General features: G+C 35.6%; 1 protein-coding gene across 2 annotated transcripts in view; it reads right to left on the bottom strand.

Annotated features, from left to right (window-relative positions):
- PTPRD (protein tyrosine phosphatase receptor type D) overlaps nucleotides 1-13,875 on the bottom strand; it is a 1,173,827-nt gene that overhangs the window by 225,321 nt on the left and 934,631 nt on the right. For both annotated transcript variants that reach the window (XM_085043363.1, XM_085043362.1), the window contains one exon: nucleotides 702-847. In XM_085043363.1, the coding sequence (XP_084899489.1) occupies nucleotides 702-847 (146 nt within the window). The remainder of the gene's footprint in view (nucleotides 1-701; nucleotides 848-13,875) is intronic.

Below are 13,875 nucleotides of genomic sequence, written 5' to 3'. Positions count from 1 at the left end.
TTTTGATATCTCTTCTAAAAGCTTTCCCCCCATTTTATGAGTTATTTTCTTCATGTTAAAGGTCAATCCGTATTTGACAGTAATTATTCCTGCCACTACAACAGGGAATAATACTTGTTTTCTTATTTCCCCCAAATAACCAGAATCCTTTGAACAGGTTATTTCAGTTTCCTTTAATTGAAGGTTGTGAAGAGATGCATCTTTCTCTAGGCCTTTTCCTAATTTATTGTTAGGAATGAAAAGCAAGCAAGTCTTACTTTTCAGCAGCAGGAACTACAGTGCTCCTTTCATCTCTCTGCTCCGCAGGGGTAAGGAACTGTGGCAGCAGAAGCAGTCACAGACTAGGCCTGCTCAATGCACCTCGTCACCAAAGGAGGTGGCTTGTGCTTCAGAGACAGCAACCACTGCTCAACTAATGTCCCCACCAGCTCCTCCATGAGACAGCAAACTGAACAGAGGCAACACAAAGCTCCTCAGTTAGACAGTGCTACCTTGGAAAACAGCAGTAGCAGTTTTCTCTTTAATAGTTCTATGCATAACCAGTTTTGAAAATAAAAACTTCATGAGACTGCTCCTACCAAATTATCCCCAATACTCAATGATATTTTTCTAAATCACTGTTAATAAAGCAAATATACTGGGATTAAAAACAAGGTTGGAATAAAATGTTTTTCAGAGGAACAGAACAATGGACCTAATACCTCAAATCTCTGATTGCTGACTTTCTTTCCTTTTTTGTTCCAGACAATTTTAGGTCTTGGATCTCCTGTGGCTTGACAGATGAATGAAGCGACTCCTCCTGAAACTCCTGTCTGATCAACAGGAGTTCTTGTAAACTTTGGTGGTGCTGAAACAAACAAAAAAATTGATCAAATTAATCCAAGCAGTAAACATTCGGGAGGAAAAAAAAAAGGTCACATCAAGATCTCAAAGTTTAAAAAGAAGGAAAGGCTTTGTTTCTCCAGTGATATCATTCACCTGTAAGAGAAATCATTAAAAATCCCCTAAAAGGTCAGGAAAGTACTTATAGATTTTACTAGTGAAATTTAGTTTAAAACTAAAATCTGATGGCATCAGAATAGCAAGATCACACATTATATTTTATCACCATTATAAATAAAAAATCCAATTTGACTTCTATTGCAAAAATGAGCTCATCAATCAACCGGAATATGATTCACTACTTGATGCTATGATCACAGGGTGTCATGAAAACAGGATTGTCACCTTTGAGACATTAAAATCAATGACATTTAGGAGAAAGCATTTGTAAGTTTGCATGGTGGAGGTAAATTGTTATATATTAAGAGTCCAGGTGGAGGTAAATTGTTATATATTAAGAGTCCAGGCAGAAAAGACTGTAACCGAAGAGAGATTTATGCATGGGCACAGTTTTGTGTATAGCTCCTGTTCACTCCCAAATTCTATTCTGTCAGAAAGGAGAACTAAAAAAAGATCCAACTACTGCAACAACAGGAGAGGAGAGAGCAATGGAGGAAACAATTCTTAAAGCATGAAATGGCATTTTAATTAATGATTCTCTTTCCCTTTGTTTCTGCTACAACAAATTCAAATTAATTTATTATTTGACTTGTGGTGAGACAAAATTTTCAAACTTAGTGCAACACAAGACATGAATTCTAAAGATATAATATCAAAATCTGTAAGATAGTATCTAAACGGAGAAAAAAAATGTTGAATTCCTGTAAATATTTACTCATCATTCTCTTTCTTAGCCATAAGATTGCTAAATATCAAATACACCTTCAGTTACTGGTTTAAATTACATGATGTGAGAACTTAGGGACAATAAAGGGTAAAAAAAAAAAGTCTTTGCTATGAATGAAGCCTACCTCAGTTATAGTTGCTCTATAGCATCTGTTGCAACTCATTTTTGCACTCATCTTCATGTATCAGCATTCAGCTCCTTTATGTTTCCTACCTCTTTCCTTTTCTTCATTTTCCTTTCTTAGTTCTGACAGGTATGCACCTGTACCTATACTAGTTTTCATTTCTAAGTTGCTGTTCTTTGGTTCTGACATCTAACCCATTATTCTGCAAAACTGGTCTTTCCACAGATACCATTTCTTGTCAGTGTGTTCATTTGAATGTAAGAAACCCAGCAGACTACAGTCACGTATATATGCAACACTGGAAGAAATCCTGAAACAGTTTAAGATGCCATTTTATGAAATTAAATGAGGGGGATTTTTTTACCCTACCCCTAATGTAAAAAAGGCATTTTTTAAAAAATACAATGTTCCTGAAAATCTGCATGCTCTTTTCTTTAATGGATATGTCAGGAATATGTGTTAGTTCTTAAAATTTCAGAATGTTCAAGGGTTGTAGAACGATCCACTCTGCTAACTTTCCTGGTGAATATGTACCTAAACCCAAATGCAAGAGCATGTATCAGCAAAATAGTGTACCCCTGCTGCCACGGGGAAATAATTAAAGAACTCCTCTGATGTCAAAAATTGCCAAAACCATAGCAAATAAAACACACTTAGAGTGAAGAAACTAGAAATCCTTTCCCAAGCCACAGGTTTTATGCCTGGACCACAAAAAAGACAAAAATAAATTCTGATGAAGAGCATCTGGGTTTCACCAAAACTGCTCTCTTTGAACCCTTTGTATGCATGTTTTAACTCAGCACCATGATATGTAAAGAGACTTGACTGAATCTGATACACTGACATTCTGTGGCACAAGTTGTGATCGTGTGCCACCAAGTGAAAAATGACATGTCGGCATTCTAATATTTTTTTTGACATTTTGCAAATTCACTGTTAGAACTCAAGCCACTGAAAGAGAAACACTTCATGAGGAAGTCTACTAGCACACAGTAATTATATAGTGGCTCACAGGCAGCAAACAGCACATATAGCAATAAATTAAATTAAAAATCTTCCACCAAACTTAACTGCTGTTAGAGGTACAACCAGTTTTCTAATGATTTCTCCATGCAGAACTGGCCCAAACCTGGTAAAGGACTGTAGGACTATAAGCTGCTATGACTCCTTACAGAAATTGCTTACTAGCTTCTGCAGAGCATTTTCTACATTGTGGAGTTGCAGAAATAGGGCTGAATATTTAAAATTGCTCCAGCTACCTGAAAAACATTATTTTTGCAGTCCTATGTGAATTTCTGCTGGACCAACAACTAGTAAACCTGTCTGTGTTGGTTAACTGTGTAGCATAAGAGACAAAAAACAAAGGCAGTTATACATAATGATGCAATTTCCAACTTGTGGACATTTTTCAAGGAAACAAGGTTTTAAGGTTGTATATAAGGACCATTTTCTTGTATGATGTGACTAACATTATCTACATCAATAAAAAAGCTTCGCAATCCAGTATAGAAGGTAACTGGGGTGATCTTTGTCATTCAGACCATAACCCAGTTCTGGTCTAACCTATGTTAGACCATAACCTAGCTGAAAAAAATAAGGTATGTATCTGGTGAAAGCTTCTTTTTACATAAATAAGTAATTCCTGTAAAAAACATTGCCACAAATCTTCTCCAATACATAATCTTGGAAGTAAGTCAGCTATCTTTCAGGTATCATATGATATCAGAGAAGATAAATTATTATTAGATCATAGATAAATTTAACTGAACAGGAAACTTATAGTAGTCCTGCACATTCTGGACATTTTAATGCATATAATGCATTAAAATGCTGGTTCCAGCAGGTCATCTTTAAATTTGCAAAATCAAGTTTAGTTTGGAAAACCAGCTAATTCTCCACTTCAGGCTCTGCAGATGCACCAGAATGATAAAAATGTCTGCATGTTTAATAACTGCTGTAAGGATAAATTAAGTTATGGTCAAGAGATGCTCACACTGTGGTGATCATGGCCAGCCAGCCAAGGAGACAGGTAAGTATTTAGCAATCCTTCTTTTTATTACTCAGTCAACATGTTCATCTTGGTAAATATAAAGCAACCACCAACAGCGTAAGAGTATTTGTAGTAATAACACAGCAGAAGCAAAAATGAAAAGTAGTATTTGTTGCCTTTACCTTTATACCGGCTGCTAATTAAGGTTTGACACAAATTATCTCCACAATTAATGTTGTCAGTTTCTTGACATTGATTGTGACCTAAGCTGCTAGGCACTCTGATAGCAAACACAATTAAACTGCACACACTTGTGCTTATTAACATGAGGGCAATTTTGATTGAGAACTGACAACTATTTTCGATCTCCCTTAACAACAGCAGTGCATAGTTCAAGAAAAACTCTCCACAGCACAGTTCATTAAGCACAGCTACGGTCTATATGGGAACCTTCCACTGCAATTAAATCTGCCCAAAAAATAAGATGTAATATGTTATCAACTATGGTACCACAGTCTTTCAGCCCTTTTGGAACTCTACTTCGTAATATTTCAATAAAAGCAATTAAAGTAACAGAAGTGTAATTAAAATAAGTGAAATTCACTTAAAACCAGCATCTCGTATTTCTGCACCTGAATTCTCTTGAGGTCATCATCGAAATTTTTGCAGTATTATCTTTTAAATGCAAGAACACCCAAGTTTTGTTTGTTTCTGCATGTTTATATACTTGTGCCTACACAGATATCCATACTAATACTGAATTTTGATACCTTCTCAAGATTTGAAAAAAAAAAAAAAGAGCAGAAGATACCCGTAACTTGAAGTTATGAAGACTACCACAAGCTTTGTCATTCAAGACCTGAGGGTTCCCAGCGTCTGCTACTTGGAAAGCACTTCTTGCTGGGACTCTTGAGAAGCCCAAGTGACAACTACTGAACTAAAGCAAATTATACTCTTAACACATGAAGGAAAACTGAATTTATTGCTAGCTCTTCTTAAATACACTGAGCTTTCATTTATTTGTTTCAAAGAGTTTAAACCCAAAGAAGTTAGGCTGCTTCTTCAATAAACAGTCAAGCTGTCCCCTCAGGGGGCACAGGAACTTCTGAAATAGACGTGGTTTACCACTATCCAGAAAGAAGTGGAGTTTTTTACACATCAGGGCTCCATATAACATATTTGTAACATGATACTAAAATAACTCATTTTGATTGGAACATTTGAATATCTTGGCATGAGCATAAGACATCTCTTTCTTCCCTTCTGCGCCTCCACATTGTCTTTTTAAAGTTTAAGCAGAATTCTGAAATAGTGAATGGAATTAATTAATTTACATTTTATCATGTTATGGAATTATCCATTTTAACATTGCAGTTCTCTTCTCTGTGCTGTGCTTTAAAGATATGCAATAGTTTTCCTCCATACTCCAATAAAATGTCTAACAAAATACTTTTGAAATTACTACTTCAGCCCCCTTCTTTCCACAGCTACTGTGAACTACTCTTATGTAGAGACATTTTTATGACATACTCCTCTAATGAGAAGATGAATATGAGGATAAGACTTCAACTTCCTTAAAGTGAGAGCTAATGGGATGTCTGCAGTCCAACTACAGCTAGCTCAGCACGTGGACTTACTATGGAAAAGAAATATAGAGGATGGAGATCCTAATGCATTTGTTTCTAGATTCTTTGGGGTAGATGGATGTTCCTTGTACATAACAATTAAATTTATTAATAAACTTCATCACATGCTTGAAATACGAATAAGTTGACTAGCTCAGAATAAAAATTGCCAATAATCATATCATAATGTCTCCTTTGTAAGATCCATAGAAAGGGTGAATAAAGTAATGAAGACATCAGAAAAAATTAAAAATGCTAAGACGCTTTTTCAAATGCTCCATTTACTTATCAATTAACACATATTTGAGGAGACTCCTTAAAAATCGCAATAACTTTTTCAGTTTTAAAGACTCATTTTGTAGCAATGAAAGTTGGAAGATGATAATCATAACTGTTCCCATTAAATGTTTGCCGCTCAGATTCAGAAATGTAGACTGAGAGCAGAGTAAACAATGTGGTCTGGCAGGTGCCCATGCACTTTGGAATATTGCACATATATAATAAAAAAAGTCATTTTCACTTAGCGTAGAGCTCTTACATACTACTTGTCTAGCAGCATAAAGTTTCAGGGGTATGTGACCAAACTCAATCCAAGTAATAATTCTGAAGTAATTCTTCCCATGTCAAATTATGCACAGAAATTTCTGACACACAGTAAAAATTCAAATAGACACAATAAAAAAAAAAACCAACCACAAAAAACCCCAACACGAAAACCACACCACACAAAAAACCCCCACAAACCAAAACAAACACCTTTATTCACCCCATTTCTCAACGTCCACTGTATTTCTCAGATTTATCAGAAACTGCTCTATATTCTAAATAAAAAGGCCATAGACTGGTTCATATTTAATGATGGTGAAGGTGATGAAGACTCCTGTCCAGGTAAAAATGACAAATAGGCAAATGTTGCATGTAATCTCAGTCTGATACTGTATTGATGCATTACAAATGACATGATTTATTATTTTCACAATTCCTCTAGTAGTTAATCTATTCAGAAACTATTATATATATATATAGAGAGAGAGAGAGTAGTACTTACTAGAAAATTACTTAATAGAAATTTCAAAGCACACTTATTTCCAGCATTTGCTGCTCTTTTACTCATTAGCAGTAATTTGTGACATCAGTTAGACATTGTTACAAATAATTGTTTCACCTTAATCCTAACCTGCGTTTACAGAAGACCTGCACACTGGCTACATGACAAAACTAATTAACTTTTATTTCTATAAGGATGAGAAATAATTTGTATTCATGAAATCTACACAGAGAAATTCCTACATTAACAAGTAATACGTTCCTAAAAGCTCTTGTCTGTCAGTCACAAGCTGTGGTATTTTTCTGTTTCTCACTGTGAACCTCTTAAAACTGCACCTGCCTTAACATCCTTCAGCAAGAAGAACAGCAAACAACACAATTTTCAAATGTCATCATACCCTGAGTGGCTGAATAGTTTTATTATCACGTGAATGAAAGTTATCAGTTTTGTATCTTTGAACTATTAAATGCAATCCAGCCATGCCAATGAAGTCCAGCAGAAAACCTTGGTCCATTTGATTCACAAAAACTATTTGCAGGTGCAGACATGGGCTTCCTGGAACTCTGGGTGAAAAAAATCAAGCTATTTCACTTTACCGGCATCACAGCATTCTCTTAAAACTCAGACCCTATGACACTCATAAAATCTTGATAATATAATTGAAACACTCATCTCACCACCTTCTTTCTGCAACATGTATTCTTCTAAAAGTAAAAGCATCCAGAACAAAGGACTGGTTTTTGAGGGAGGTTTCTGTTAGGTTCTTTGGGGCTATTTTTCCAATTTATCAGTCATCTCCAGTTCCCAGTCTTCCATCTGCCAGACCATACCCACCCTACAGACTTAGTAAGCAGCTAAAAAAATTAATATATCGCTTGCTGATATCTCAAGGAAAATATGAAAAGTCAACCTATCTTTTATGCTTTCAAATTTCCCACAACATACAGAGTCAGTTTAGTAGACTGACCATTAGGTTCATTCTTCCCCGAAATACAAAATCAAGTTACAGACTTACAAGTAAGGCCTCACAAATAAAATAGGTGGGCTACATTTTCCAAAAGGTCGTGTGTTAAAATAGCACATATTTAATTTCTACCTCTAAGCTCTGCAAACCTTGTTACCAGCTCATTTCATTGTGGATTATGTATGCTTTTCTAGAGACAGGCATTATCTGAGCCCTGGGGACATGGGAGGTATACGAACCAACACAGCAGCAGATGTTTATTTGCCGACTAATATCCACACACTCACACACACACACACACACACATTCATTTGTAATTCCCAATAACTGGGAGAAAGAAAAAGGCTTTTACAAATATGAAGAACATATGTGGAAAAATCTGTGAAAAAAGCCTTCTACTAATACTATAGGCCAATATATTTCTGTTTGAAGAAGAAAGAGGGGCTGAAGAAATATTTATTGCTGTGCTTCTTCTATTAGAACTATTGCAGGCAACTTACTAACAATTTCAGCTGGCTTCATGACAAATTCTTAGGACATTTAGTGTTAAACTCAGACCAACCATTAACTACTGCCCTGTCAGAGCAGTACTGTGCTAAGCCTAATATGAAGCCAGAGCTTATGAGCTGTCAGTCAGTCTCATGGATCATCAGACTAAAGGAGAAGCCTCCCAAAGCCAGGCCTACTCCCACACCCATGCCCTCTTGCCTTCATTCCTCAAGCCGGATGCATAGCTTTAGCTATCAGCGCTACATACCCATCTGCCTTGATACAAACTTTAGCCTTCTTTTAAGTATCACTACAGAAAACAAAAGGGGTATGCATCTGCTTCAAAATGGCCCCTTATTTACTCCAGGGTCTCAGTTGTTTCTACACAAAAATGCTGGTTTACACTAGAGTTCAGGGAAGGAGAATCAGGATGCCTGGTTCTCGCATTTGACTAACCTGAGCACAGAAAGATGCAGGCATAGCACTAAGTAATATGCACTATTCAGTAAATGCATAGGAAGGCAAGAATTCTCCCTTTTTCTTTCCCATGCCTATAAGAATCCGAGAACTGTTAACCCACTATTCATGATATTAACCCAATTGCATATGTGTCTTTAGGTCATAGACCAGCACATGCTCAAATGCAAAATACAAAACAAAATAGGTACCAGCTTGTGTATATATGTAGTATTTACCACAGAAGTATATGTAAAAGCTAGATGGGGCTTAATTTACCTGAGTTAGAAAGAGGACCTTGCTAGTTAATCCAGTACTAAGCCTTCTTTCAGCAGCAAATAAAAGCATGAAGCCACTTGAATGTAAAAGGCTAGTGACGTGCACTACTTTATCCCCCAGGAATATTACATAACCTTGTCATATTCGCTAATTTAACGAAAGGAAATTCCGCTCCAAAGCTCTCTACTGCTTCTTTTTCAAATTTTAATGTCTGCAGACTGCATATGAATTATTTGGTAACTGAGAGCTGACACTCCTTTTAAATGTGCAAGGTAGAAGCAGTGGATTTTAAAACGCCAGGCAAGCTGATCTCTTTCCAGAAGAGTTTTGCTCTAAGAGAAAGGTAGGAATAATTAGACACTACAAGTTTCAATTAGGGACTCAGAATATCTGGGTTATGACTAGAGAGACGACCTTTTAGAAGCGTTTCAGTCCTACTAAAACCCTCAAAATACAGGTACCAAAATGAGGAAGCATAAAACTGGGGCACTGTAACAGCTTAGTGAAACTTCCACTCATTTTTTATTTATCTAAAAACAACAAAATGCATACCTTGCCATTTATACACAGGGCAAACTGCTGATTACTGACTGTGAAAGCAAAATCAACTATCCAGCAATAAAACCAACTCTACATACTAATATGATTCAGTGTTAATGCTTGACAAGGCATGTACATAAGCAAATTTTCATAACTCCTATTCAAGCAGAAGTATGCTTGTGTCTAATCAAATCTCACAGCCCATACGAACACATGCAGCATGGGGCACTAAGGGGTCCATGATGACTTTCTACTTGCAAAACAGCATTTGGAGATGACATGACTTGACATAAGAGTAATTTATTAAGCTAAATTGGTAAAAAAAAGATGGTATCATTAAGGCTGCTATAAAATAATAATAATAATCTTAAAAACCTAGTTGGTAGGGACTCATTAGTCTCTTTCCTTCTTACTAGGGCAGGACTGCTTTTTCACTAAACTTGATCAAAAACTCCCTCTGTTAGTTATAAACCAACATTTACCATTTTCCTACAAGAATCAATTATATGAAACCTAAATTAGATGTCCAGCCAAACTTACAGAATATATACTCCTCTTACCATCCATGCTGTGAGCTGTGCAGTACAGCCCACCTTCAGCTGCACTGCAAGACATGGCCTGTAGGATGATGCATTGCTGATGCATAGGCAGACATTCATAAACTAGGTCAGAAAACTGTTTATAGATATTAAAAAAGATTCAGTGACTAAAGGCCCCAGTGGATTGTCCCAGTTCCTTGCCTACAAGTCACTTACGATACATCAGTATGGTTAACACAGTACAAGCTGCCTGCCCTGGGATACGGCTGTGCAGACATAAAAGCACTGGTTGGAATGTATTTACACTGGCAGTATTTTTGATAGTGTATATTTTCAGTGTCCTACTGTGTAGAGGTCCTGCCATAAATACCAGTCACATTTTGTTGTGATTAAGGACAATGCACTACAAAAATGCAAAAAATACTACATGTAAAGTGCTCAAGGTTCATCTGCTCCATGAACTTCTACAGGAGCTAAATTGCTCTAGATCGTCTCCAGGAAAGTTATGCCAGCATAAATACGAAGCATATGACATATGAAGCATGTAAGAATGTGAGAACCTAAACCTTATACAAAGATACGCACAACAGAGGTGTTGCCAGATCACAAATGTGATTAAAAAGCAGAAACATAACCGAAAGAAATGTGTGTAAAGTCAAATTACTAATTACTAATTACTAATTACTCTAATTACTAGAAGTTCATTTCTGTTTTGATTCTGGTATGTAACAGCACTTCATACAACAACATCTATTCTGCAATGTATTACCTAAAATCACTGAAATTACAATTATTAGACATCTTGTATATCAGTGCAGCATTACACTTGCTTTGCAAGAATCTTGCATGATTAGTCATGTTACTTAAGTGATTTTTAATCTAATTTTCAGTAGTTAAAGATATGTCTAAGTAGATAACCCTGACAACAATGATGTTCCTACCTTACACCTATCTCATCTATCTCTCACTAATTATATCTTCCATTCTTCTGTCTTTAATATAAATTTATTTTTATCTTAAAAAGAGGTATCAAAAAATCATAACACTACATGTAACTGATATTCAGTCAAGGTATGCTATTAAAAGGACGTAAGACACTGCAGGATACAATAAAGCCCTTTTTCTTAAAATAAATAAAGAAAAAAATACATTTGCCTTGCCATACAGATTTTCACTCCAAAATCTCTATCATAATTGGAAAGCATGATTCATATCCATCTTTAAAAGAAAAGTAGAAATTACTAAAATGTAACTACCAACCAGGATTTCTTTCTTCAGTTTTCTTGCAAAGGCAGATAAATTATTTACTACTACTATAAAAAAAATTTAAAAGTGTCAGTCCTATTCATGCTTTCCTTTTAAGTTTATATCTGAGTAGTATGAAGAAAACAAATTCACTGAAGTTTAGTCTCAAGAGATAGAATTGGAAGCCAAAAGCGCTGAAAGTGGCTGCTGGCTCCTGGACAGAAGAGAGGGCTGACAGCCAAATCTTTGTAATTCTAATCCCATCTCTGTTAATTGCTTGCTGTTTAGCTTCAGGCAAATTACTTAACCTCCATGTCTCAATTTACTCACTTCCAGGATTATGCTACTTAGATTATGTCGCAAAACGTAGGGAGGAGTATTACAGTCGTTACTGCCACTGTATTTACAAAATTTGTACAGGGATTTGTGCTCATGCATTGAATGAAACGCTGCAGTTTAAGTCCTATCTACTTACTACATGGCTGACACTTCTATCAAGGTGAAGGAAACAAAAATAAACAAAGAAACCACACTCAAATCTAAATTTGAAATGTCAGCGAAAACCAGCAGCCATTTGGAAAACTTACTAGTCTTTCAAAACTGCAGTCCTCTGCATATCAGTATTGCAAAATGTTGGTTTAATTAACACTCTTTTCTCTAAGGAAATGAGCTCACATTGCATAGGTGTACTGAGTAAGAACTGCTCATTTTGACACTGAGAGGTATGTACTCAAAATGGTTCTCTTCTATAAATTAGAATAAATTTCTGCAAAATGTACCACCCAACATCATAATTCAAATTTAGTGGTATATAATTAACATTGTGTGTGCCCATTCAAATAATAGAACTGAAGGCTTTAATTAAGACCCCATGTTAATTATAAGTCTCTTAAAATACTCAACTAGAAAACAGTAAATATTTATAGATATGTTTAGATCTAACTAATATATATGTACAGAAATAAGAGACTAAAGGAAACTGTATTTTCCACTCAAGCTTCAGCAACCTCTTGAAACTATACTTGAAAATGGCTGATTGTTCGTTCCTGAAGAGAACTGAGAATCTTGGTTTGCTGTCAATAACTTCAAATTTCTGTATGTCTGAATCTCAATAGCCTATTCAAAATGTAGAAAATACCACATGATCAATCATTGCCCTCCATCATCAAAGCTACAATCTGCTTATAGAAAGAATACATAAGGTAGAATAAAATCTGCATTGTTGCAAAACTTAATTTTTCTCTGATTTTTTTCACTCTGAATGCAAAAAGACAAAAAGAAATACATTTCTCACAACAAAACTGGAACTACTGACACAAATTCATATGAGGTTACATTACTAAAGCTGGGGATGCAAAGAATATGGCAGGTCACCAAAGACAACACAAAATAGCTGGCCTCAAATATTGAAATATAAAATGAATTGGGCTGTGGGAAGACAGGAATAAGAAACAAGCTGAAAAAACCCCAATTAAAAGCAATAGAGAAGCAGAAATTAATGGTCAAACAGGGCAGAAGGATAACCTAAACCAAGTTGAATCTCAGCTCTCCTGAAGTACAAATTTCAGTAAAAATAAGATCTTTACATATTTCTATATTGCCAATCAGTCATGTATCTTTAGTAAAAAATTAAAAACGTTTGAAAGCTTTCATTTTATTATGTATAAAATTTGCTTGCTGCCAAGGGCTGTCCAGAAAGTTGTAATTTAATCTTTATGTTCTTTAACATGCAATGCCTCTCATAAAATAATGGTAAAACCTCTTGAATGAATTACTATATTGTTCATAAAACATAAGAATCAATTACTACATGTATTGTTCCTTCACTGAATGCTTTTAGAAAAGCAGCTTCTGGTTGTTCAATAATTTGGCATATTACTGTGTCATAAGCTGGCACACACAACTGGGAAAAATTCTAATTAGAGTTAGCAAAAAATATTGAAAAGTTGGACTTTGATGCTTGCTCTTGTGAAACAAATCCTCTTTTAAAAGTAGGCAGCTTTCAAAAAATTCCAGAAAAAAAATTCTCTGAAGTTTTTGGCTGCATTACTCTTAACTTCTCACTGTAACAGTAACAATACAATGTGATGCAATATAGGATACCAAGAAAAAGGAAGGTAGGAAGAAGAATTAATATAAATGTGTTAGTGACAGAGATGAAAATCAGCCCACTGAAGTGCCAGATGTATTTTTTTTGCATTTGGCCTTAACCCCAGCAACACATTTAACGAATAAGAATAAAAGGTTTAAACCTTCGTGTGCTTCCTCCCTCCTCAGTAAACAGCAGTATAGTAAGTTGATATGAATATGAGTGACTTTTGTATCAGCCTGTAGCATGACAACACTGCAAATAAAAGTCTTTTGTTGTGATTATTTAATTAGGTGTGGATAGGTATCCAGGAATGTATCTGCTGAGTAGAGTTAAAAGTATAGTTCTCACTCCTCCCGGTGCAGGAGCCTCTGGCGGTCAAGGAACTCCAGCCTCTGACATTCCACCTGGTATCAGAAGCTACAAACACAATGAACTAAGCCTGTGTTTTCTGTTTATTTTTAAGGTTCCCACTTACTGGATGTAGTAGCTTCTCTGAAGTTGCTCCCTGTTACCAGAACAAGAGTAGAGGATGTTTGCAACTGTTCTTTCCTAGAGACAAAGAGCTATATGCTGGGATATGCAGATACTAAGAATGAAGAAATTAATATAGTGTATACAGGACCAGGCTTTTATTAAATTATTTAATGTTATAAATATATACTCAGAAGAAATAAATACAAACCCCCCCTAATCTTGAGGTAGCTAATTTAAAAAAGACCTACTTCACCCTGCATTGTTAAGAACTGATATTTTTT

This window comes from Lichenostomus cassidix, chromosome Z (genome assembly GCF_008360975.1).
Source record: "Lichenostomus cassidix isolate B80296 chromosome Z, HeHo_3.0, whole genome shotgun sequence".
NCBI lineage: Eukaryota > Metazoa > Chordata > Aves > Passeriformes > Meliphagidae > Lichenostomus > Lichenostomus cassidix.
The sequence above is the reverse complement of the archived record's forward strand: the minus strand, read 5'-3'. Positions and strand labels throughout refer to the sequence as shown.